The 26793-nt window shown below is 42.9% G+C and overlaps 1 protein-coding gene across 1 annotated transcript in view; it reads left to right on the top strand.

The window, feature by feature from the left end:
• The window catches only part of CFAP100 (cilia and flagella associated protein 100), a 32957-nt gene extending 6432 nt beyond the window's left edge, over positions 1–26525 (top strand). The window contains exons 4-11 of the mRNA XM_044656872.1: positions 554–732; positions 1622–1781; positions 11476–11530; positions 12859–13007; positions 20151–20286; positions 23894–24096; positions 25436–25529; positions 26369–26525. Of these exons, the coding sequence (XP_044512807.1) occupies positions 554–732; positions 1622–1781; positions 11476–11530; positions 12859–13007; positions 20151–20286; positions 23894–24096; positions 25436–25529; positions 26369–26482 (1090 nt within the window). The 3' untranslated portion in view covers positions 26483–26525. The remainder of the gene's footprint in view (positions 1–553; positions 733–1621; positions 1782–11475; positions 11531–12858; positions 13008–20150; positions 20287–23893; positions 24097–25435; positions 25530–26368) is intronic.
• Positions 26526–26793: the final 268 nt, after the last annotated feature.

Here is a 26793-nt window from a genome sequence, read left to right as displayed (position 1 = left end):
AAGCCAGACCTGGGATCAAAGACCCCCAGCTTGATTTCCCCTGCACTGGGCAGGAGAGTTGAGTGTTGACTTTCTTAGCTATTGAAAGAAAAGTGCTGGGATGGCCCAGAGGTCATGAGACTCACTTGGGATCATAAGTTCATCAAACGAGAGCAATAAAGTAATTTAGAGATGATCTAGTCCAATTCCCTCATTTTACAGAGGCCCAGCATGGTTAAGCAATTTACCCAAGGTCATACTTGTAGAAAGTGGCAGAAATAGGATTCAAACTCAGATTCTGTGACTTTAAAATTTAGTATTCTTTCCATTGCAACAAATTCTTGCTATGCCTTTAACTGTGTAACCTTGGGCAAGTCCCTTCTCCACTTCTTGGTCAGATAAGGGGATCTGGGATAGGTGGTCTCTGAGAAATCTTACTACTCTTAATATTCTGGGAGGATTACATATAGGAATGTGAGGAATGGAAGGGTGACATTCTGACCAATTAGGGAACCTGTGGTCATACACCTTTGGCCTAATCTTTACAATATCTCTTCCTTGAATCCCGGTCCAGTGAGATCTCCAAGTTTGAAGACAACGTCCATATTTTCAAAATCTATAAGGATTTCCTCTATAAGCTGTCCCCCAGGGAGTGGCTGATGACCCATGCCAGGAAGCACTTGACCCATGCTGCTACCAAGATGAGCTTAGCTGCCCATAAAGATAGTATTCCATTTTTGCCCATGGAAAAAGGTAACAGGAGGAAGGAAAGGGAGACCAAGGGGTTGGGGATCAAGGTCTCTAAGTTGTTGCCCCTCCACCCTTGCAGTTTACAAAGCCCCTACCTGCTGGGTCACACCAGAACAGAACTTGGGTATCAAGAAAAATGAGCCTTCCCAACAGAGGGAATGCTTCTGCGGGCACCTAAGCTCAGAGCAGGCAGAAGGTCAGAACCTGGGCAGGCAGAATCATTACCCAAAAGCCCATTAGTAGCAACCTATGAAAGAACAACTTCTATGGCAGACACTGTGATGGGCAATGGGGATACGAAGACTAAGGTGAGATAGTCCCTGTCCTTGAGGAGAACGCATTCTATGTTCAGAGTCTAGGGTAGGTAAGAGTTCAACAATCCAAGACAGATACATGAGAAAGTCCATACAAGACACGAACAGTTTCAGAATCATATTTAGGGATTGTTTGGGTTGGAAAGAAGCTAAGAGAGCATGGGGTCCAGTCCCTTCATTTTACAGGGGCCCATGGGGTAAGTGACTTGCTAAAGGTCACAGTTTGTTAGTGGGAACAGCGAACCTAGAACCCATGTCTCCTGACCCTCAGAAGGGTCTTTGTTGGGCTCAGAGAGACGATCCACATTCTTTTGTGAGGGAATAATAGATAGGTCCTTAAGCTTTCCATACTACAATCACCTGAGATTGAGAAGGATCTGGATCAGGCAGGAGTTTCCTAAATAGGACCTGTTATGGTTGGAGCTAATTCCAAGATGTGATGTGAGTGGCCATAGTTTGGAGCCAGTAAGTAGTTATGCCTGGCTGAGAAGGAGAGTGAAGGGGGGTGGTGGTATTCAGAGGAAGGTCCTAGCAGTCTAGGACAGAGCCCTCTAAAGGAATCTTTCTCCTCCCTCCAGAAGCACCATACATGAGGGACAGTCAGCCATCAGATGTGATCCTCCCCATGGGAAACGCACCCCCTGTGCCTGAAACAAATAAGGAAGGCAAGGTCTCTCCCACATCATCCTCATCCCAGGAATTACAGCCTCTCTTAAGACTCACTCCTCAGAAAAAACAGTAAGTGAACCTGGGAGGGAGAGGACGGGGCAAGGTCTATGGGAGGAGGGTCCTGGGGTTCAAAGGAGAAGGAAGGCAGTCCCAGTTTCATGGAACCAGGCCTATCCCACCCTGAAGAGATTTAGGAGGAAAGGGTATGAAAGGTAGAGTGGGACTGAATTGCACAACTTCTCGGTTTATTGGGGTTTTGAGAGGCCACCGAGTAGCAGGAACAGCTGGACTCTCCTCATCCGATCGCTACAAAGTGTCTCAAAAGGACAAAAATCAAAATCGGACGAGTGAAGGGGCTTTGCCACGGGGCGCAGCCTTGAAGGTAGGCAGGGTTTGGGCATATCTATGCTATAAAGGGGTAAAATGGCACCTACCAAAGTGCGAGCTCCCCCACACCACCTACCATGCCAAAGTCAGAGCAAGGGCAGGGCAATCTCTAAATTCTCAGGGGCTGGCTGAGGGCACCACAGACTTACCTCTGAGGGCAGTGCAAGGCTTGGGCAGCCAGACTTGGGACCCTAGGCTGAAGAGTGCAGAGCCTGGGCACAGAGAAAGGGCAGAAGTGGGCTGGCCACAACAGGCCCAAAGGGAGACTGGAAAAATAGCCTCAGGGTAAAACACTTTATAGCTCCCTACACAAAGAACTGCCTGCCTGCCTCACTCAGACTTCTGGTTAGGAAGGAAAGATAAGACAGAGACAAAAACTAAGACAGAAATGGCCACCTACACTCAGGAACCACAATCCACAAGTACCAAGAGAAATAAGCTGCAGCAGAAAAAGCCTGGGATAATTTCTATGGAGAAAAAGAGCAAAATACAGAAGTGACAGCAGAGAGTGACAAATAAGCAAATACATCTAAACTTTCCCCCCAAAATGGAAATCGGTCACAAGTTCTCAAGGAACTCAAAAAGGAGTTCAAGAACCAAGTAAGAAAACTAGAAGAAAAATGGGAAAAGTGGGGAAAAGAAATGAAATTAACTCAAAAAGAAAATAAGTTTATTTTATTTCTTTTTAATTTAATTAAATTTTTTTTGCCATGGTTACATGATTCATGTTCTTTCCCTCCCCTCCCATCTCCCTCCCATAGCCAACGAGTAATTCCATTGGGTTTTACATGTGTCATTGATCAAGACCTATTTACATATTATTAATATTTGCTCTAGGGTGATCATTTAGAGTCTACATCCCCAATGATATCCCCATCAACCCATGTGATCAAGCAGTTGTTTTTCTCTGCACAGTTCTTTCTCTGGATGTGAATAGTGTTCTTTCTCATAAGTCCCTCAGAATTGTCCTAGATCATCACATTGTTGCTAGTAGAGAAGTCTATTATGTTTGATTGTGCCACAGTGTATCTGTCTCTGTGTACAATGTTCTCCTGGTTCTGCTCCTTTCACTCTACATTAATTCCTAGGTTGTTCCAGTTCACATGGAATTCCTCCAGTTCATCATTCCTTTGAGCACAATAGTATGCTATCACCAACAGATACCACAATTTGTTCAGCCATTCTCCAATCAAAGGGCATCTGCTCATTTCCCAATTTTTTGCCACCACAAAGAGCGCAGCTATAAACATTTTTGTACACATATTTTTCCTTATTATCTCTTTGGGGTACAAACCCAGCAGTGGCATGGCTGGATCAAAGGGTGGGCAGTCTTTTTTAGCTCCTTTTGGCATAGTTCCAAATTGCCTTCCAGAATGGTTGGATCAATTCACAACTCCACTAGCAATGCATTAGTATCCCAATTTTGCCACATCCCCTCCAACATTTATTACTTTCCTTTGCTGTCATATTAGTCAACCTGCTAGGTGTGAGGTGGTAACTCAGAGCTGTTTTGATTTATCTTAAAATTGCCTGTTGATATTCCCTTGCTCATTTTTCAATTGGGGAATGGCATGATTTTTTTTTGTACAATTGATTTAGTTCTTTGTAAATCTGAGAAATTAGACCTTTGTCAGAGTTTTTTGTTATATTTTTTCCCAATTTGTTGCTTCTCTTCTAATTTTGGTTGCATTGGTTTTGTTTGTACAAAACCATTTTAATTTAATGTAATCAAAGTTATTTATTTTATGTTTTGTAATATTTTCTGTCTCTTCCTTGGTCTTAAATTCTTTCCTTTCCCAAAAATCTGACAGGTATACTATTCTATGTTCACCTAATTTATTTATAGTTTCTTTCTTTATATTTAAGTCATTTAGCCATTCTGAATTTATCTTAGTGTAGGGTATGAGATGAGGATATAAACCTAATCTCTCCTATACTGTTTTCTAATTTTCCTAGCAGTTTTTGTCAAATAGTGGGTTCTTGTCCCAAAAGCTGGGCTCTTTGGGTTTATTGTACACTATCTTGCTGAGGATATTTATCCCAAGTCTATTCCATTGATCCTCCCTTCCGTCTCTTAGCCAGTACAATATTGTTTTGATGATCACTGATTTATAGTACAGTTTACGATCTGGTACTGCTTTCGTTAGTTCCCTTGATATTCTTGATCTTTTGTTCTTCCAAATGAACTATGTTATAATTTTTCTAATTCAATAAAAAAGTTTCTTGGTAGTTTGATAGGTATGGCACTAAACAAGTAAATTTGAGTAGGATTGTCATTTTTATTATATTGGCTCATCCTATCCGTGAACAATTAATGTTTTTCCAATTATTTAGATCTAGTTTTAATTGTGTGGAAAATATTTTGTAGTTGTGTTTGTATAATTCCTGTGTTTGTCTTAGTAAATAGATTTGTAAATATTTTATATTGTCTAGAGCAGGGGTTGGCAACTTTTTTGGCTGCAAGGGCCATAAAAGCCACATTTTTTAAAATGTAATTTCGTGAGAGCCTTACAGTGCTCACAGTGCGCACTCCTGTAACAGCGCCTGAAAAAGAATTGACTTTATGGCTCCTGCAGAAAGAGCCATATCTGGCCCTCAAAAGAGCCAGATATGGCTCAAGAGTCATACGTTGCCGACCCCTGGCCTAGAGTAAGCTTAAATGGAATTTCTCTTTCTAACTATTGCTGCTGAGTTGTGTTGGAAATATATAGAAATGCTGATGATTTGTGTGGGTTTATGTTGTATCCTGCAACTTTGCTAAAGTTGTTGATTATTTCTATTAGCTTTTTAGTTGATTCTCTAGGATTCTTTAAGTAGACCATCATATCATCTGCAAAGAGTGATAGTTTAGTCTCCTCATTGCCTATTTTAATCCCTTCAGTTCCTCTTTCTTCCCCCAATTGCTACGTCTAGTGTTTCTAGTACAATGTTAAATAATAGAGATGATAACAAACATCCTTGCTTCACTCCTGATTTTATTGGGAAGGCTTCTAACTTATCCCCATTGCCGATGATGATGCTTGCTGATGTTTTTAAATAAATACTGTTTATTATTTTTAGGAAAGGCCCATCTATTCCTATACTTTCTAGTGTTTTCAATAGAATGAGTGTTGTATTTTGTCAAAGGCTTTTTCTGCATCTATTGAGATAATCATGTGATTTCTGTTGATTTTGTTGTTGATATGGTCAATTATGTGGATAGTTTTCCTAATATTAAGCTATCCTTGTATTCCTGGTATAAATCCCACCTGATCATATGAATAATACTTGTGATAATTTGCCTAGAGTCTTTTTTCTAGTATCCTATTTAAGATTTTTGCATCTATGTTCTTTAAGGAGATTGGTCTGTGGTTTTCTTTCTCTGTTTTTAGTCTGCCTGACTTTGGAATCAGTACCGTATTTGTGTCATAAAAGGAATTTGGTAGAACTCCTTCTTTGCTTATTGTCAAATAGTTTGCATAGTATTGGAATTAGTTGTTCTTTAAATATTTGATAGAGTCAACTTGTGAATCCATCTGGCTCTGGGGATTTTTTCTTAGGGAGTTCCCTGATGGCTTGTTTCATTTCTTTTTCTGAGATGGGATTGTTTAAGTATTGTATTTCCTCTTTTGTTAATCTAGGCAATTTATATTTTTGTAGATATTCACCCATTTCACCTAGATTGTCATATTTATTGCCAATATAGTTGGGCAAAATAGTTTTTAATAATTACCTTAATTTCATCTTCATTACAGGTGAGGTCACCCTTTTTATCTTTTTTTTATCTTTGATACTGTTAATTTGATTTTCTTCTTTCTTTTCTTTTTTCTTTCTTTCTTTTCATTAGATTAACCAGTACTTTATCTATTTTATTTGTTTTTTTCAAAGTACCAGCTCCTAATCTTATTTATTAGTTTAATAGTTCTTTTGCTTTCAATTTTATTAATTTCTCCTTTGATTTTTATGATTTCCAATTTAGTTTTTATTTGGGGATTTTTAATTTGTTCTCTTTCTAGTTTTTTAAGTTGTATGCCCAATTCATTGACCTCTTCCCTCTCTGATTTGTTGATATATGCACTCAGGGATATAAATTTTCCCCTGAGTACTGCTTTGGCTGTATCCCATAGATTATGATAGGTTGTTTCCTCATTGTCATTCTCTTCATTGAAATCAGTAATTGTTATTTTATTTGTTCTTTGACCAACCAGTTTTGAAGGATTAGATTATTTAGTTTCTAATTAATTTTAAATCTGCCTTTCCACAAGCCCTTATTGATTATGATTTTTATTGCATTATGGTCTGAAAAAATTTTATTTATTATTTATACTTTCCTACATTTGTTTGCAATGTTTTTATGAGCTAGTACATAGTCAATCTTTGTATATGCTCCATGTGCTGCTGAAAAGAAGGTATATTCATTTTTATCCCTATTTATTTTTCTCCAGATATCTATTAGGTCTAATTTTTCTAACATTTCATTCACTTCCCTTCTTTCTTATTTTTTGGTTTGACTTTTCTTGTTCTGATAGAGGAAGGTCTCCCACTAGTATGGTTTTACTATCTATTTCCTCCTTAAGTTCCTTTACTTTCTCCTTTAGAAATCTGAATGCTGTACCATTTGGTACATATATATTGAGTATTGATATTTCTTCATTATTTATATTGCCTTCCATTAAAATGTAATTACCTTCCTTATCTCTCTCTCTCTCTCTTTTTAAAAACTTCCATCTTGGAGTCAATACTGTATATTGGCTCCAAGGAAGAAGAGTGATAAGGGTAGGCAATGGGGGTCAAGTGACTTGCCCAGGGTCACACAGCTGGGAAGTGCCTGAGGCCAGATGAACCTAGGACCTCCTGTCTCTAGGCCTGGTTCTCAATCCACTGAGCTACCCAGATGCCCCCTCCTTATCTCTTTTAATGAAATATATTTTTGCTTTAGCTTTGTCATAATTGCTACTCCTGCCTTCTTTGTCTCAGTTGTAGCCCAGGAAATTCTGTTCCACTCTCCTACCTTTACTCTGTGTATGTCTACCTGCCCCAAGTGTGTTTCTTATAGACAATATATGGTAGGATTCTGATTTTTAATCCTTTTTGCTATCCGCTTGGTGAGTTCATCCCATTCACATTCATAGTTATGATTACTATTTGTGTATTTCCCTCCATTTTGACTTCCTTCTTAGATTCTGCCTTTTCTCTTATCTCTCTCTAAACCCTCCCCTCCAACTTTTAACTTTTAGTCAGTCTCCCTCTTTCCTCTCTATAATGTTACTTCCCTTCCCAGCACCTCACCTCTTATTGATTCCCCTCTTACTATAGTGCCTTATAAATTATTCCCACCCTTTCCCTCCTTTGTATTGCTCCCCTCCCCACCAGCCCATTTCTTACCCTTCTACTTCTCTTTAGGGCACAATACAATTCTCTGCCCCAATGGATCTGATTATTTTTCCCTCTCTGAATCAGTTTCAGTGTGTGTAAGATTTAAGTATTACCTGTCTCCAACCTCTTTCACCCTTTCATTGTATTGGTCTTCTCCCCCATTCCCCCCATGTACTTCTTTATGAAATATAAATTTACCCCATTTTATCTCTTTTCCCAATTTCTCTTAGTATTATCCTCTTTTTTTACCTCTAGTACACACACACACACACACACACACACACACACACACATATATTTTTTGGACATTTCATCCTATACAGTTTATCACTGCTTCCCTCTAAGTATATTTTTTTCTAGCTACCCTGATGATAATAACAATTTTTAAGAATTACCAACATCATCTTTTCTTATAGGAATAAAAATCATTTGAACTTATTGGTCACTTAAAAAAAGTTTTGTTTCTCCCCCCTCACTTTTTCTTAATTATCTTTTGGTGATTCTCTTGAATTCTGTGTTTGAGTATCAAATTTTCTGTTTAAGTCATGTCTTTTCTTTATGAATGCTTGGAAGTTTTCTATTTTATTAAATTACCATACTTTCCCCTGCAATAATATAGTCAATTTTGTTGGGTAGTTGATTCTTGGTTGTAGACCCAGTTCCCTTGCTTTCCAGAATATCATATTCCATGCCTTCCAGTTCTTCAGTGTAGATGCCGCCATGTCCTTTGTTATCCTAACTATGGTTCCATGATATCTGAATGGTTTATTCTTAGCATCTTGTAGTATTTTTCCCTTGGTCTGGTAGTTCTTGAACTTGTCTATAACATTCCTAGGTGTTGTCAATTGAGGATTAAATGTAGGAGGTGATCTGTGGATTCTTTCAATCTCCACTTTTCCCTCTTGTTCAGGAATGCTGGGGCAGTTTTCTTGGATAATTTCCTGTAGAATGTCTAGGTGTTTTCTTTTGTCATGATTTTCTGGGAGTCCAGTAATTCTTAAATGATCTCTTCTGGATCTATTTTCCAGGTTTTTAGTTTTATCAATGAGATGTTTCATGTTTTCCTCAAGCTTTTCATTCTTTTGTGTTTTTTTATACTCTTGCTGCCTTGTGAAGTCATTTGCTTCTAGTTGTTGGTTCTAATTTTTAAAGACTGAATTTCATCCCTGGCTTTTTGGTCCTCCTCCTTTTGGTCTGTTTTTCTTTGTAGATTGCATTTCACTTTCTTTGCCTCATTTTCAAGCTGGTCAATTCTGGTTTTCAAGACACTGTTTTCTTGTTTTAGTTCATGTGCCTCTATTTCCAGATGACTTATTTTGCTTTTTAAATTCTTTTCCCAACTTTCTTCAGCCTCTCTTAATTGTTTTTTGAATTGTGTTTTGAGTTCTTCCAAAGCCTGTGTCCAATTTGCTGGAGTTCCTTTGTTTTCACTTCATGTTCCTTGGTCCTCCTCTGTTCCATTTGTTTTTTTGTTCATTACCTGGATACAAGCTGTCAATTGTAATTTCTTTTTTCTTTTTCTGTTGTTTACTCATATTTTTTCATTTTTTCCCCTCCTGTCATTGGCTGTAATCTTGCTCCTCTGTTTATTTGCTGGATCTTTGGGTTTGGGATATTCTGTCCTAAAGGGGCTTCTTCTTTGCTCAGCTGATTGACTAGATTAGACTGATGGAGTATTAATGAGCCCTGAGGTCAGATCTTCCCCAGCTGGCAGTAGAAGCTGAAGGTGTAGGTAAAGGTATGGAGGCTGAAGGAGTTACCCTCATCTTCCTCTCTCTTCCTTTCTGCCTGCCACTTCCTTGCCAGTTGCCCCATTAGAGCCCTAGGATTTCTGCCATGTTATCAGGGTATTCTGTCAAGGTTGTAGCCTTCGCCCTGGGATTTTAGTCAGCAGGATTCTTACCGAGGCTCTCAGTGCAGTTGGTGGGGTAGGGGTATTGGAGATTGAGCTTCACTGCCTTCTGAAGGCTTTTTATCTGTCCGATTGATAGACTAGATTATGCTGAGGTAGAGCTGATCTGTGGAGCTGGATGTGCCCTGAGGCCAAAACTTCAATAAGTGGAGGCCCAAGGTGGAGAGTGGTGGCCATAACCAGCCTGCCCTCCCTTCCATGCCTCTCTCCTTTTTCTGCCTCCCTGATAGCTGTGATCAGTGCCCCAAGCCTCACATAGCTGCTGCAGCAAGGCACTCCCTCCTGGCTGGAGCCCTTGTCTGAGATTCCAACAACCCTCCGAGACTCAGAACAGTAGATGGGGGAGGGGTCCTGGGACCTTTCTTCTTCCTTTTCCTTAAACCTGATAATTCAGGCTTCTTTGCATACCTTTTAATTTGAATACAGCAGGAGGGTCCCCTGGCTCAGTCCTGTTATTAGATTTGGTTTTCTGTCCCCTCAAAGCACTTTGTTTTTGCTTAGTGTGGAAGGGTTTTTACAGAGGACTCAACTTTTGCTGCTTCTAAGTGGCCATCTTGACTCCACTTCCCAAAAATAACAGTTTAAAAGATAGAATCTCCCACTTGGAAAAAGAGGCACAGAAATCAAATGAAATAATAAGCAAATTGGAGGCCAGAATTGACTTGACTATAAAAAGCAGGATAGAACAAACTGAAAAAGAAAATCAAAAGATCATAGCTGAAAACCAGTTTTTAAAAACTAGAATTGGGCAAGTAGAAGCTAATGATCTCACAAGTTAGCAAGAATTAATAAAGCAAAGTCAAAAGAATGACAGAATGGAAGGAAACATGAAATATCTCATTGATGAGACAACTGACCTAGAAAACAGATTTTGGAGAGACAATTTGAGAATCATTGGTCTACCTGAAAACCTGTAAAAAATAGAAGCCTTGACAACATATTACAAGAAATTATCCAAGAAAACTGCCCTGATATTCTTGAATAAGAGGGCAAAATAGACATTGAAAGAGTCCATAGATCACCCTCTGCATTAAATCCTCAAAAGACAATCCCCAGGAATGTAATTGCCAAATTCAAGAGCTTCCAAGCCAAGGTGAAAATATTGCAAGCAACCAGAAAGAGACAAGGAGCCCCAGTCAGGAATCCACAGGATCTGGTGGCCTGCAAGGCCTGGAATATGGTATTCAGGAAGACAAGAGAATTAGGTCTACAACAAAGAATCATCTACCCATCAAAACTGACTATATACTTTCAGGGCAAAGTATGAGCATTTAACATAATAGAAGATTTCCAAGCATTCCTAAAGAAAAGACAAGAACTAAATGAAAATTTTGATGTCCAAATATTGGGGTTTTGATTTCAAAAGATACAAAATGTCAAAGTTAGAAGGGATTTTCAAAACCATCAATCCAAAACTGAGTAGGAAGAGCTCTATCAGTATTCTGCACACTTGTAATGAAATTTTAGGCTTCTTAGCTCAATTCAACAAATATTAAGAACCTTGTACATGGGGCAGTTGAGTGACTCAGTTGATTGAGAACCAAGCCTAAAGATGAGAAGGTTCTGCATTCAAAACCAGCCTCAGACACTTCCTAGCTGTGTGACTCTGGGCAAGTCACTTAACCCCAATTGCCTAGCCCTTAACATTCTCCTGCCTTGGAACCAATACTTAGAATCATTCCAAAGCAGGAGGTCTGTTTGTTTTTCAAAAGAAGTCATTACAATAGTCTTGGCCAGAAGTGATGATTGGGGCATTTTGAATGAAGAGAAAAGGGCTGAGTTCAAGAGATAGGTGGAGGGAGAATGAGAGCAGGTGGGAACTGTCAGAATAGGAAGTATGGGGAAGAGGGAAAAGTCAAGAATGATTCCAAAGTTTGGAGCCTGGGGTCCAGGAGCTATGGTGGTGCCCTCCACAAAGGTTGGAAGGAAGGGATAAGCTTAAGAGGGAAGATGATAAATTTCATGTTGGATCTATTGGATTGGAGGTGCAAGTTCAGTGTAAGAGACCATGTCTGGGGAAGTTCTACAAGGGTGATACTCCATTCCAATGTGAATATGTGACACAGCAATCCCTCTGCTCAGCCACTGACTTGAGTGATTCTTTGGCAGGTCCAGTACGACAATGTTCTCAGCCAGAACAGATGAAACTGATAGTGATGATGAGGTCAGTGACATCTCGAACATCTTGAACCACTTCTTTGAACCAGAGGTCCTGAAAGCATCCTAGAGGGAAACGGAACTACCTGTTAGTTCAGTGGGTACATCAGAGGGTTAATGAAACCAAAGTCATGGCAAGGGCTTCAATCATATTCATGTGGGGGGCAAGGGTTTTGAATCAGACCCTTGTGGGTCACTTAGCTTTATTCTAATCCAAAACTGAACCCCCCCCTTCCCTTTCCCCGCCCTCCCCCCATTGCAGCAAATGGAAAAAGTGCTGGATTTAAAGTCAGAGGGATTGTGTTAAATCCTGGCTCTACCACTTATTACCTGTGAGTCCTGGGGCAAGTTTACAACCTCTCTAGACCTCAGGTTTTTCATCTGTGAATTGAATTGAAAGGGTTGAACTAGGTCCAAAGGTCCTCATCTCTAAATCAATGATCCTGTGAGCCCTATAACATGATGTTCTTTTACTCTGGCCAAAGACTGACCCTTTGCTCTAGCCACAGAAAGCCCTTTGATCCCCATCACAAACATAACTGCTCCTCTTCTGGCCACTGACTAAATGCAAACTCTATTGATAATAGCTATCATTTATATAGTGCTTTGAGGTTTTTTACAAAGAGCTTTAGAAATATGAATTTATTTTATTCTTATCAACTCTGGGTGGGAAGTGCTACAGTTATCCCCATTTTACAGATGAGGAAGCTGAGATAGAAATTAAGTGACTTGCCCAGAGTCACACAGCTACTAAATGTCTGAGGCTAGATTTGAACTCAGGATTTCCTAACTCTAAATCCAGCATTCCATCTACTGTGCCACCTAGCTGTCTCAACTCTAGACCCAGACTGATGAGTGAATCTAATCCCTAATCTCAACTATACAATGACCCTCAACCCTGGCAAGGGATTAATCCTTGCTTTAGACCCACTCCCCCTTCCCCACCTTCCTGCCCCTTCCACTATCAAATGAGCCCTAAATCTTGGCAGCAGCCTGGTCCCTCCCTCTAATCATGAGCCTCCACCATATGGAATGCTCCTGACCCAAATGGACCGGAGGTGGCTGAGATGATCCAAATCTCTTCTCTCCTTCTGGGAAGAGGGAAAAATCCCTCAGATTACCCAGAACATGGGTCAGGAGCACTTGGATTCAGAAGGTAATCCAAGAGGGATCAAAATCAAAACCCCATTCCTTCTTCCTTCTGATGTTCCTTTGCCTCCGCCCCTTCCCCAAAGCAACCCCACCACAAGAAAAATACAACCACCACCCTGGGTGCTTAGCACCAGAAGTTGGTTCAAACCACAGATAAACCCTGGACTTTGTTTCTCCAAAAAGCTGGACCTGTACTTCACAGAACCCCAACAGCTGCTGGACATTTTCTCTCAGCTGGAGGAGCAGAACCTCTCTCTGATTCAGAACTCCCAGGAGACAGAGGAGGCCCTGGATGAGATCAACCGTTCCTTGAGAAACACACAAAACAAAATGTAGGTCAAGTGGCAATAACCTCAGGCAAGTTGGCTTTCCCAAAAAAGGAAAAAGATGCTTTAGTTGGGAGAAGAGAATCCCGAGGGTCAGAGGGGATGGGGCAGGGAATTCATATGTAGGGAGAGCAGGTGAAAGGATATGAAGATGATTTTCTAACAGCTAAGGCTATCAGAGAGAAGAGAGAACAGACTTGTTCTTTGTGGTCCCCAAGGACAAAACTAGGATCATTTTGGGGGAGAGAGAGAGAGAGAGCAGCTGCAGAGAAGCAAGTTTCATTCTATTGCAAGGAAGAATGTTCTTAGACATATAATTCTCCCTCTCTGGGCTACTGTTTTCCTCTATAATATGAAGGATTTTTGACTAGATAATCCCTTTGCGCTCTTCCAGCTATGACATTTTACATTCTAAGGCTCCTTCCAGATGTAATATTCAGTGTGTTCTAAGCTCCTCCAAGCTCCAGCCCTCTATGCCTTAAAATGCCTTTCAGGTCTGACATTCTGGGTTTCTAAGGTCCTATCTAGCTCTGACATTGTCTTTTTGAAAGACCTTCCTATGTCCATTTCAATTCTGAATTCTAGCTTCTCAGCTCTTTCCTGTCTGATTGCTCCTCAATTTCCTTTACCAGATTTTCCTCTGAGTCATGTCCATTAATGGGTATCACTTGAGGCTCTATCTTGCGTCTTTTTCTCACTATCCTGTCTTGCTTAGTGATATCTGCTCCCATAGGTTCCATTATCCTCTCTTTGTAGATCATTCCTAGATCCCATATATCTCTCTCCTTGACCTCCAGACCCATATCACCAACTAGATGTCTTATAAGCATCCCAAACTCACTTAATATCTCAACCTTTCCTCTCTTTCCAACTTCCTGTTACTGTGAGGGGAACCATCATCTTCCCAATCATCCAAGCTCACAACCTTGGTTGTGTCATCCTTGACTTTCCCCCCCATATATCTAGACTGTTGCCAATTCTTGTTGTTTCTCCCTTGCCTCTTTTCCATGGTCTCCTTCTCTCCATTCACTGGCAGCCCCCTAGTCCAGGAGGCCCTCTATTTCTCATATGGACTATTAGAAGAGCCTCCAGGTCTGTCTCAAGTCTCTCTCCACTAGAATTCATTCTCCAATCAGATGCCAAAGTTATTTTCTTAAAGTTCAGGTCTGCAGGCATTACTACTCTCCTCCCACACGCCTAACCCAAGAGACTATTCATTTAACCCTATTGAATTTCATTTTTCTAGCTTCAGTTTATGGCTTAGCCTGTTGAGATCTTTTGGGACACTTGATTCTTTTCACCTGTAGGTTAACTGTCCCTCTCATTTTTGTATCAGCTTCAAACTGGATAAGCAGGCCCTCCATGACTTTATCCAAGTCACTGATAAAAATGTGAAATGGAAGAAGGTCAAATATAGAATCCTGGGTTAATCCACTGGAGATTTTTTTATGCTGTCATTAAATAATGAGTATGCTTGAAGTCCAGCCATTCAAACAGTTCTGAACCTAGCTTATACTTCATCTTTTAAAGTCTCTGATAAAAATCTAGGTAAACATTATCTATAGCATTACCCTGATGTACTGTTTTAGTGAGCTGCCAAAAAGATGAAAATAAAGTCAGTCTGAGGTGTCCTGGCCTTTTTTTTTCTTTTTAAACCCTTAACCTTCCATCTTAGAATCAGTACTGTGTATTAGTTCTAAGGCAGAGCCATAAAGGTTAGGCAATGGGGATTAAGTGACTTGGCCAGGATCACACAGCAAGAAAATGTCTTGAGACCAGATTTGAACCCAGGACCTTCCATTTCTAGGTCCTAGCCCTCAATCCACTGAATCACCTAGCTGCTCCTGATGAGGCCATCCATGCTGACTCTTTGTGATCACTCTCTTTTAGTGATCTGTTCCAGAATTTCCCAAGAAATCAAAAGTAAATTCATTGACCTATAGTTTACAGACTCCATGTTTGCTTTCCATTCTGAAAACTTCTGACTACATTTGCCCTTCTCCAATCCTGAGACATCTTTGTCCATTCTTTAGGCTCTTTGGATTACCACTGACTAGGGCTCATCATTCACACTGGCCAGTCCGCTGAGTGCTCCAAAACAGAAGTCACTGCAGCCAGGTCACTTAGAAGAGAAAGTGATGAGAACTGATCAAAGGCAATTCTCTCACATTCTCCTTATTGCCCATGGGTATCAGCATGCTATGAGTCATTCTGAGACCTGTCCAAAGGTCATTGTCCTTCAGAGAGAAAAACCAAGTAGAGTAGTTATCTTCCAACATGTATTAGGTTCATATGCTTAAAAGGGATCCCATTCACTTCAAGTTGGTGATAACTCATTTTTTCTTTTATCGTTTCTTCTCCAAGACAGTCAAAAATAACTTAAAAAAATTGTTCTTAACTTTGCTTGTGAGCCTTGGCTCAGCTTAAGTGTTGACTCACTCCTTTCTTATATTACCATGACAGACTTTTCTATTCATCTGTTTTTGCTTTCTTGTTGGTGAATTTTCTGTAATATTTTAATTGTATAATAGCTAGCATGGATAAGGCACTTGGAAGGAAGGACGAAGGAAGGAAGGAAGGAAGGAAGGAAGGAAGGAAGGAAGGAAGGAAGGAAGGAAGGAAGGAAGGGAAGAAAGAAAGAAAGAAAGAAAGAAAGAAAGAAAGAAAGAAAGAAAGAAAGAAAGAAAGAAAGAAAGAAAGAAAGAAAGAAAGAAAGAAAGAAAGAAAGAAAGAAAGAAAGAAAGAAAGAAAGAAAGAAAGAAAGAAAGAAAGAAAGAAAGAAAGAAAGAAAGAAAGAAAGAAAGAAAGAAAGAAAGAAAGAAAGAAAGAAAGAAAGAGAAAGAAAGGAAGAGAGAGAGACAAAGGAAGGAAGAAAGAAAGAAAGAGAAAGAAAGAAAGAAAGAAAAGAAAGAGAAAGAAAGGAAGGAAGAGAGAGAGACAAAGAAAGGAAGAAAGAAAGAGAAAAAAGGGAGATTACTGTATTGAGTCTTTTTTCCCCCTCCTTGTTACACATCTTAATACAGTTTTAGTATCAAGTCTAAGACTGGATTAAGTTGTGTAGCAAGGAGGCAGTTCATTTGCTCTGTACCAAGGTCCCCCAAAGGTGTGCTCTCAGTTCTGGGTCTAATTTTTAGTTCTTCATCTTGGTACTTTAGCAAGCACTCTCTTCATTTGCTATTTGTAGTCTACTGTGTGTCTTATGCAGCAGGAATTTAATAAATCCCTGTTGAATGCCTGTGACTGGAAGACCACACGTAACAGAACTGTGTGCAGAGTTCATAGGACCCAGTTCTGAGTGAGGGCCTGAAGAGCTTTTCGAGGCATTATTCACATGGTTTTCCTGTGTGCATGGACTCTGTAGCATCTTTCTTGACTGTTTTGTTTCATCTTGGGCTTCATGACTGTGTTCCGGAAAGGCCAGGTTTCTAGATATAAGACTTCTGGATGTGGGAAGTGTTACAGCATTTGGTCCGGGAGCCTCCTAGAGAGTTTGGTCTGTTTCTTCATTTCCCAGACACTGATAAATGCATCAAACCCCTTTTATTCAAGATTCTCTGGCCAAGAAAGCCCGTCTTGCTAGACAAACCCCTACAATCATGCCTTCTCTTCTTGCTGCATTTGCAAGCAAGAATTTCCAGGAGACACAGCAGTAGTAGCTTATGACTCTGAGCCTCATCATACACATGCTAGCAGTGGGTTCCCTCAAAGATGATTTCCCATGTTCATCAGGGGTTACTCCTGCCACCTATACAGGAATGAGAGGAATGGGATTTTCCTCTTTACTCTATGACCTTGGGAGCACAGCTATAGCCCCCTCATTCTGGGAAGTGCCCCTTCTTTGTTTTATGGTGACCTAACCACATTACTACTGGCTGAGTAATCTAGAATGTAGACTATAAAACTTGGCAAATCGGGGGCAGCTGGGTAGCTCAGTGGATTGAGAGCCAGGCCTAGAGATGGGAGGTCCTGGGTTCAAATCTGACCTCAGACACTTCCCAGCTGTGTGACCCTGGGCAAGTCACTTGACCCCCATTGCCTAGCCCTTACCACCCTTCTGCCTTGGAGCCAATATACAGTATTGACTCCAAGACTCCCTTACCGGGTTTAAAAAAAAAATTGGCAAATCCATTACAGAGTAACCAAGTATGTATGGTCTGTTCTATTTCAGCAAACATCTCTCATATACTTACCTTTTATCTCCACTCACAAAGCATCTGCCCTGCTTCACTTCTCTCACTTGGACTATTGCAATCACCTCCTGACTGGTCTTGCTGCTTCCTTCTCCAATCCATCCTCCAACATGGCTCCCCAATTCCTTCGTCTAACATGACACACAATTCTGCCTCCCTTCCTGCTCTCTGGGCTGCTTCAGCCCCAGGCCACTGAACTGCCCCCTCCCCTCTCTCAGCCCCCTTTTTCTGGAGGAATGTAATAATGATAATTCATATTTCTACGATGCTATAAAGTGGTAATGTGCTCTTCTCACAAGGGCTTAGTTAGGTGGCATATATATTAAAACTTCCATTTCGTCAGTGGAGAAACAGACTCGAGGAAATGATGGGAATGACGGAATGGGAGCAAAATGAGCTGATCTCTGATTGATTGAATCTGCCTGGCTAAAAGTGGTTTGTGCCTTTTGTCTCTGTATCCCACTTTGTACTGCCTTATAATAAGCATCCCTTGGCTAGAGGAGGCTCCTGGGAAGTGGTCTCCTTCCTAGGGGAGCCAAACAGGAAAACAATGATGGAAATTTGGCCAGTGGTGAGATGAGAATGTTCATGCTGAAAGTGTAACCATCAGCTCTTGAAAACAGTTTTGGAGCTGGATCTAGCATATACCTCATAAGAGGCACACTCATCTTTTTTCAGATTCATTCATAAAGCGGTCACAGAATGGTAGGACTAATCCCAAAATACCATCATCCTGAGGTCATTCTAGTAAGAGGTTGGTTGACTTCCTCTCCATGAAAAGGAAGGCCAGATAGATGACTGCTGAGAACAGTAGAAATGTTTCCTTCTTCCCTGCCCCTTTTTGGACCGGTCCCATTACACTGTCTCCATGATGCTGAAGACAGACATTTTATGGCCTTTAATCAGGCTTTATTGGCTATGTTCCAGGTTCCTCCTTAAGTGACTAGGTGACTTTGGGAGCACAGGCTGAAAGGTACCTTAAAGGTCATCTAGTTCAACCCTCTCATTATATAGTTTACTGGGGAAACAAAAGCCGTCATCCAGCATGAGTTGCCTCTTCTTCCCTACTTTATACCTCTAAACCCCTCTACCTTGCCCCTGATTCTCTCCTTCTCTGCTCCAGTCTCCGAGGAAGAGGAGACCTCTCTCTTTGTCGAGGCCAATCCACTCCTGCTCTTAATTCCATCCTCTCTCTCTCCTTGCCCTCTCAATTTGTTTACTCCCTCTCTTTCATCTTCAAATTCTTCTAATCCTTTGGCTCTTTCCCTGCCATTCTCAAATACACCCTGGTCTCCCCAATCCTTCAAAAACTTCCCCTTGACTGCCATTTCCTTGTTACTCTCTTCTCTGTCTTCTCCTTTTCAGAGTCAAACTCGTAGAAGAGGTTATCTACACTCATTATTTCCAATTCCTCACCTCATTCATTTGACAACCCCTTGCAATATGATATCTGACTCCAATATTCAATTGAAACTTCTCTCCAGAGTACCCAAAAATCTCTTGCCTGCTAGGTCCAATGGTTGCTTTCTCAGTCCTATGAGCCTACTTGACCTTTCTGCAGTTTTTGACACTATTGACCACACTCTTTTCCTTTGGCTTATGGAACATTGATCTCTCTTGAATCTTTTCGTTCTTGTCTGACCACTCCCCAACCTCCTCTGCTAAATGATTCTTCTATTCCCACCAACTATAGGCATCCCTTAAGATTCTGACCTGGGCTCTCTTGTCTTCCCCATCTACATTCTCTACCATGGTGATCTCATGAGCGTCAATGGGTTCAATCAATTCTATATAGATCACTTCTGAATCTATTATCTCCTAACCTTATCCCTCTCCTAAACCCAGGTCCCAAATTGTCTGCTGGGTACTTCCCTCTGGATGTCCTCTAGGCATATCAAACTCAAAATGTCCAAAACAGAATCCAACCTGTTTTCTGCCCAATCCATCCCTCCTCCAAGCTTTCTTATTTATGATCGATGGCACTATCCACCTTCCAGTTACTCAGGTTCACAATCCTGGTGTCATCCCGAACTAACTCTTCTCTCACTCCTCTTCCCACAGTCAATTGGCTTCTAAGTCACGTCTGTTCTATTTTAGCAAACGTCTCTCATATACTCTCATATATACCTTTTATCTCCACTCACAAAGCATCTGCCCTGCTTCACCTCTCTCACTTGCAATCACCTCCTGACTGGTCTCACTGCTCCCCTCCCCAATCCATCCTTCACACAGCTACCAAATTCCTTTTCCTAAAACACAGGTCTACCATGACTCTCCCCTACTCAAAATCCTTTAAAAGTGACTTCCTTTTGGTTCTAGGATAAAATAGAAACTGTTCAGCTTGGCATTTAGAACCCTCCCCAATCTGGCTCCTCACTACCTTCCCAGACTTATGTCATTACTCCTCCCACCCTTTCATACTTTCTAAATTCCAGCCAAACTGACCTCTAAGTCATTACTCCAAACTTGGCTTGCCATCTCCTATCTCAGTACCTGTGTCCAGGCTGTCTCCCATACCTAGGATACATTTCCTTTTTCACTTTTGCATCTTCAGATTCCAAGCACACCAGGTAGTTATCAGTGCTTTCTCCCTCTTCAAAATGATGTTGCATATAATTATTTATGTACCTATCCTATATCCCCCGCAGAATGTAAGGAAACTGAAGACAAGGATATTTAATTTTGCTTGAATCCCTAGTACCCAGCACAATGTTTTACACACAGGAAGCATCTAGTAAATATTCCTTGTTGTTGAATTACATTGGGGAAACTAAGTTTAAGTTCTTATTAAGAAAGTCAGAGAAAAGAAATGGCTTTCTAAAGTCACATAAAGAAGGAAGCATGTGAACTCAAGCCCTCTAAGTACAAATCCATTTCTCTCTCCACTACTTTCTGCCTCTCCTTCCAGAGAAGAGCAGGTTTGACTCTCTCTGAGCCCCAACCTTTCTCTCTCACCCAGGGATCGAGACATCAACCAGCTGAAGCTGTTGTCATCCACACTCATGTCATCCATTGCTAAGGAAGAGGAGATTGCTGCAGACCTGCAACTCAAGTCTCGTGTCTTTTCTTTTGGCGTGTACAAGGGGGATTACCAAGTAAGTTCCTATAAGATGACCCAGGATAGGTGCGGAATGATTAAAAGTCCAAGCATTCAAATAGTGGAAAACCCATGCTCTGGAGGAAGAATGAGGTGAGGAATTGGAAATAATGAGTATAAATAACCTCTTTACCCTCCAAGGGCCTGTGAAGCACCCAGAAATGCCTAGGGAAGCCACTGGCTAGTGAGGGGGCAATGAAGAATAGAAGGAAGGAAGAGGGAGAGAGAGAGAAGGGAGACAGAGAACAGACTCAGTGATGGAGAAAAAGAGAATGTGAATGAATGCATTTATGAAAAACATGGTGCCCAATGTTGGAGTTTCATATTCTTAAAGCAGTCAAAGCCCGAGATGAGCTCAGTAGTCTTGCTGACCGCTTTGGTCATCTCCTCTGTCCAGAACCCTTGAGTGTGGCTCTCCACTGCCTTCTTTGACTCTCTAGCATTCTCAAAAACTCTCCCCATCCTTTGCTTGAACCTCTTTTGAATCCATCTTACTCTTTTTTGGTATCAATTATTTGACTACTGTATGATCCCCTTCTTCCATTCATTTGTAATTTCCTTCAAGGCAAGGCTTGGTCTCGCTATCTTTGTATTCCCTTCAGGGGCTTAAATGTTTCTCAAACGTTGGATATTTGCCTCATCCCAGCCACTATATACCCTAATAACTGCTTAGTGAGCAGATGATGAATGAATGGATTTGCCCTTTATGTGGGTCTCATCCTTCCCCAGCCACCGAGTTCCGAAGCCCACGTCTATCTCTGTATTAGGAACGTGGTCCTCTGTGCCTGAAACAGAGCTGGGCATCTGGCAAATTGCCCTCTTGTGAATGAATGCTTGTTAAATTTCACTTCAGAAATGGTTTACTCTTTACCCCTGGTTCTGCCAAGGATGATCTCTCTTTTCCATGTTAGTCTTTCAAAAAGGCTTGAAGAGGGGGCAGCTGGGTAGCTCAGTGGATTGAGAGCCAGGCCTAGAGACAGGAGGTTCTAGGTTCAAATCCGGCCTCAGACACTTCCTAGCTGTGTGACCCTGGGCAAGTCACTTAACCCCCTTTGCCTAGCCCTTACCACTCTTCTGCCTTGGAGCCAATCAATATACAGTATTGATTCTAAGACAGAAGGGTTTAAAAAAAAAAAAAGGCTTGAAGATACTTTTTTTTAAACCCTTAAGTTCTGTGTATTGGCTCCAAGGTGGAAGAGTGGTAAGGGTAGGCAATGGGGGTCAAGTGACTTGCCCAGGGTCACACAGCTAGGAAGTCTGAGGCCGGATTTGAACCTAGGATCTCCCATCTCTAGGCCTGACTCTCAATCCACTGAGCTACCCAGCTGCCCCCTTGAAGACACTCTTGTCCTAAGTCTTCCCCAGGCTAAACCTCTCCAGTTCCCATTTGTCTTGAACTCGAGGCTCCATCCTCATCCTCTGGCCAATCTCCAGCTTCCTAGACTACGGTGCCTCAAACTCAGCCCCATACCCAAGGGGCAGCATCCTCTCCATCCTCTCCATGTTGCTCTTGATAACTAGGACTGAATTGACTTTTATTTTTTGCCTCCATGTCCTAAGTACTGTTGCCTCATATTGAGGTCACACTGCAGACACACAGACACGATCCTTGGCCTCATAAAGCTTGCAGCATGGTAGGAGAGGTGAGACACATACACAAAGGACAAGAACACAAAAGCGTGGGCTGGGCAGAGGTCTGGTATGGGGGGCGACAGGCAAGGGGCAGGCGAGGGGATATAAGCCTCTCTAATTGCCAGAATATTGGAGAATGGGGAAAACTGTGGTCAAAGGGTGCCACAGAGGGTGAGATGAAATCATCCCATGAAGGACCCAGTCTGGACTTAGAGGGAATGGAGGGGGCAGAGGCAAGTACAGGAGTCCGATTCAGTACAAGCAGCGTGTATTAAGCAATGACTTCCTGTAACCCACTGTCCTGGGCACTGGGAAACAAGACAGCGATGCAAGGATTCCTGCACTCCAGATCACTTTCTCTAGGGAAAAGAGGACAGGTAGAGTGACAGTGCTGATGACTGCAGGGTAGATCAGGAAAGCTTGCTATTAGGAGACTGGAGAGCTCCATTTTGAAGGGAGCTGGCATTCCAAGAGGAGGATGTGCCTTTCAGGTATGTGGGACTATCTGGCAAAGGCAGCAAAATGGAGAATGGCATCCTGGTTGGGCCACAGCTAGGGTGCCCATTTGACAAGAATTAAGCATGTAAAGGTGAATGAATCCTATAAAACAAGCCTGGAAAAGGCGGGAGCCAGCAAGGACCTGGAGGACAGCAAATGCCAGCTTTGAGAAGTTTGTATTTTATCCCAGAGGCATCAGGAAGCAAATGACAATTTTTGAGCAGGGGAATGACATGGTCGAGTCTATATTTTAATTAAGAACAGGAATTTTGTAGATGTGGATGACCTGGATTATGAGTTCCTCCTTTGGACTGTGAGCTCAATAAGGCCAGAGACTCCTTTTGGCTCTTTTTTGGTTCCCCAGTGTTTAGCACAGTGCTTGGCACACAGATTGACATAGACAAGCCTTGGAAACTGATTGGATGTGGGGAGGGAGTGAGGAGGATTAAGAAGAAGGAAGCGTCAAAGATGATTTTAAGGTTGTGAAACTGGGGGACTGGAAGAACAGATGAAGCAATATGGACAAGTGTGGAGAGATGGGACAGTATGGGTCATCTCTCCACACTTGTCCGTATCTAACAAGATATCTAACGTGGAAGGCATCATGTTAGGTGCCATTTTGTCCAATAATTTGTGAGCATGGGCCAGATAAACTGCCTGACCCATCATGCTCTGAGAGATCAAAGGAAGAGATGTGACTTGAACTCTGAGCCATGAAGAAGAATAGTATTAGAGTGAATAGGGATCAGGAATCATGGGAGGAAGGAGTTACCAGTTGGTCCAGGTACCATGGCACCGGCAGGTATGGTGACTCCTGCTTCACAGGCTGACAGACTTGCTTGATATGTTGTGATTTGGGGTACAGTTTAGACTGGATGGCTATTGAGGTCTTCTCCTACTTCAAATGAACCCCTGAATTAGATGCACCAAAACTCACAAACTAAAAGGAAGCTTGGAAAGCATCTAGTCCAACTATTTCATTTTACTCTAGACAAGTGAGCCCAGAGAGAAGTGACTTTCCCGAGGGTGAGCAGAACAGGAATTCAGTAAACATTATTAGCATCTATTAAGTGCAGGCACTGGGGATACAGAAGTTGAAAACCAACCTCAAGGAATTAGAGTTTAGGAGGTTCAAGGGTAAGGGGAGAGAGAGGTGTGATGGGACACAGAAATGTTTGATACAAGGTAGATTGTAAAAGGAGGAGAGGAGAATCGGGAGAAAGAGAACCAAGAAAGCGATCAGGAGAAAGGGGATGTTCTGACCCCCAGATCCACAGCTGCCCAAGTCATTTTGAAAAATATGCCAATAATACTAACAAACGAAATCTCATATAAATGTGTGGAAGTAGAAAAACAAAGCTAAAAGATTAATCTGAGAGTCTGATGAAGAATCTAGGACCCCTAACTTTTCGCCCTATGGGGCTCTGTGCTTAGCGTCTTCCCCTTTTGTCTACTTCCTTCCCCTCCACTTCTAGAGTAAGATGTTGGCCAGCCTGAACAAAAAGGTGGTAGAGGTATACCGTAAGTGCATCGGGGACTGCGAGTCCAGCCTGGGAACCCTGCAGATGCTCACCATTATTGAGCACCAGTTGGATGAACTACTAGAGAATCTGGAGAGGGTGCCAGCATGGAAGATTGAACAGGTGGAGAAGGCCAAAGAAAAGGAACGAAGAATAAGGTGAGGCTGACTTCACTGACATGAACACACCTTGAGTCTAAATAACATGCCACCATCCTAACATGTTCCTGGCAGCACGTGACTTCTGGATCCCCAGTGGTACCCAGTCCAACTATTCATACCTAGTAGGTACCTTCATTGGACTTTTGTTGACTTTCACGTGGCCCAGGGGGCCTGGTCTGAAAGGAACAAAAGTCTATTTCTCATCCTACTCCTTTCATTTTTAAAATAGATTCCCTAAATGACTAAGGCGAAAGGAAGTAAGAGTGAGGCAGTATGGGGCAGAAAAGATATTTTGAACTTGGGGACTATTTTTAAAAATCTTTGGATTTCTTTTGTAATCTTAAATATTTTGTTATGCATCTGAGACATCAATGCACAAAATAAAGTCAAGAATCCCTGGTGTGGTGGGTAGAGGGCTGGCCTTAGGAGTCCAAAGACCCGAGTTTGAGTCTTACATCAGACAATTATTTGCTTTGGAGGGGGGGGGGGAAGCTGCCCCCTCCCCACAACAGCTCTAAGACCCCAAGATGCCTGCCTGAGGCAGACATGTGCCAAGGCAATCACAGGCCCAAAGGAGATAGTCACAGCCCCCCTGGTCCCTAGCTGAGGCCAAGGTGAGAGAGGCTTTAGTAACACTGGGCCTTCTGGTTGGATTGCTTTTCCTAGTTTAGCCCCGCCGCCCCATAGCGTGCCCCTGCCTCATTCTGACTGTAGAGATGCACCCTACCCAGGCGTCACTTAGACCATTGCCAGATCCTGGGGAGAAGAGGGATGTTCTCTCGTTTTGGGAGTGGGAACAGACCCGTGATCCAGTTTTTATGGCTGCCTCAGATGAGAAAAGTCCTTGTCCCTGGCCAAGAGGGCAGGGTCTGCCCTGGCTTAGAGCTGAAGGGATGGCTTGGGCCAGGGTCGCCCCGCTCCAAGGCATGGCCTTCCTCCACAGCCCCGTCTCCACGCTTCAAATACACCAGAGCCAATCTCGAACCGCACCTGGGCAAGGCTTCACTGACAAAATGGGCCCCTCCGGTCACGACACGTGGGTGATGGCTGCCAACATGCTCAGGATGCTGCGTCAGTTTAAGCTGTTCTGTCGGGCTGGACGTTATCCTGGGGGTACAAGATGGGCGCTGAACAGCGAGCGGCTCCAGGGAGCAGAGGGCTCGGGGGGGATGCTGAGGGGGCAAACATAGGCCTTGGCTAGGGCCAAATAGACGTATGGAGCTTCCAAGCACACGAGGCTGGATTCAGCTCACCGAGGAAGGCCGGACGTTCTTTCAGGAGGGATTCCCCCAGCTTTTCCGGCAAGAATCTCATTATTGTCCTTTTTGTTGGGCAGGTTGAGAGAAGAGAAAATGAAACTCCTGAAAGAGTTGCAGGAGGAGAGGCTCAAGAGAGCCCTGGCCAGGGCCCAGGCGACCATTAAGAAGAAGGTAGGGAGGAGAGCGGGCGGCGTGGGGTGGGCACAGCCCCTGGGATGAAAGGCAGGGGATGGGCCAACGGGAGAAGAGACAGCTGGGGCCTTTCAGAAGCAGCCTAGAAGGGGCTTCTGGGTTGGGCTCAGCTCTTGGCCTTCATCTCTTCAGAGGAGAACCATAAAAGCTCTTTGCCCTGCTTCCTTGGCTGGGACACCCAGAGGCCTGTCTTGGGTTCCATCACACTTTAGAGGTGGTCAAGGAGACCTCCTGGCCCCGCGTCAAGCAGGACACCCGGGATATCTTGACAGGCTCCCCCTGAAGCTGTCCAGCCCATTCAGGTCTCTGTAGGAGAGAGCTCGGTGAGCCTTCGGACATAGAAAAAAAAGTCCTCATTCTGTGATCCAGGGTACCGGTACCAGCTCAGTCCCTCTCTGGCCTGTGACGGGTTTGGCCTCTGTGTTAGAGCCCCAGGGTTGGGGGCTCTAGGTTGGCTCCAACTGCTTAGACGTGCTCTTCTCCCAGAGGGCCTTACGCTAGGTCTCCCCCCACCCTCTGCTGCTTCCTACTGGGCCTGGGCCATGTGGGGAGCCTCCACGGGGCCTGGGAGAAGGGCACCAACATGGCGCCGGGGCTCCATCTACAAGGGCTCCACACACCCATAAACACCTATTTTCCTAGCATGGGGGTCCTTTTTCAACACAAAGAGGCAGATGGGACTTTGAACAGGCTCTGGGCCGGTCAGTACTTCAGTTAGTTTCCCGGCCTGTCTGAGAGGCTGCCTCGGGAGCCCACCAGGGACGGTTAGGCCGGTCGTGGGATCTTCTCCATTTAGCTGTTTCCTCTTTTCCGTGCAGACGGGCAGGAAGCTCATGTACCGCTCGGAGCCCATGGTCAGCAAAGCCAAGGGGGAAGAAGGGGAGACCATGTATGACCGGGAGAAGGAAGAACTGCTCTTCTTCTTCACTTAGCCCATCCGCGCACACGCACACGAACACACACACACACACACACACACACACACACACATACCCCCATGGAGTCAACTGAGCGCTTGGAAGAGATGTGGAGGATCAAAGCAGAGAGGCCGTGCTGGGTTAGTCTTATGAATCAGTCGCTCTTCCCCCTTTCCTGGTGTCCCTGGACCTGTGTTCTTTCTGTGCTTGTATTTAAACAAAAATAAAAATCCGTGCTCCTTTTGGTAGTGCAAGGGGGCCCGTGAGAAAAGCCGAGCTTCTGTGCTTAAGTCTGGGAATCCTTTCTAAGAGTGCTGTAAGGGGGG

The sequence above is a fragment of the Gracilinanus agilis genome, chromosome 1, assembly GCF_016433145.1.
Source record: "Gracilinanus agilis isolate LMUSP501 chromosome 1, AgileGrace, whole genome shotgun sequence".
NCBI classification, from domain to species: domain Eukaryota; kingdom Metazoa; phylum Chordata; class Mammalia; order Didelphimorphia; family Didelphidae; genus Gracilinanus; species Gracilinanus agilis.
The sequence above is the reverse complement of the archived record's forward strand: the minus strand, read 5'-3'. Positions and strand labels throughout refer to the sequence as shown.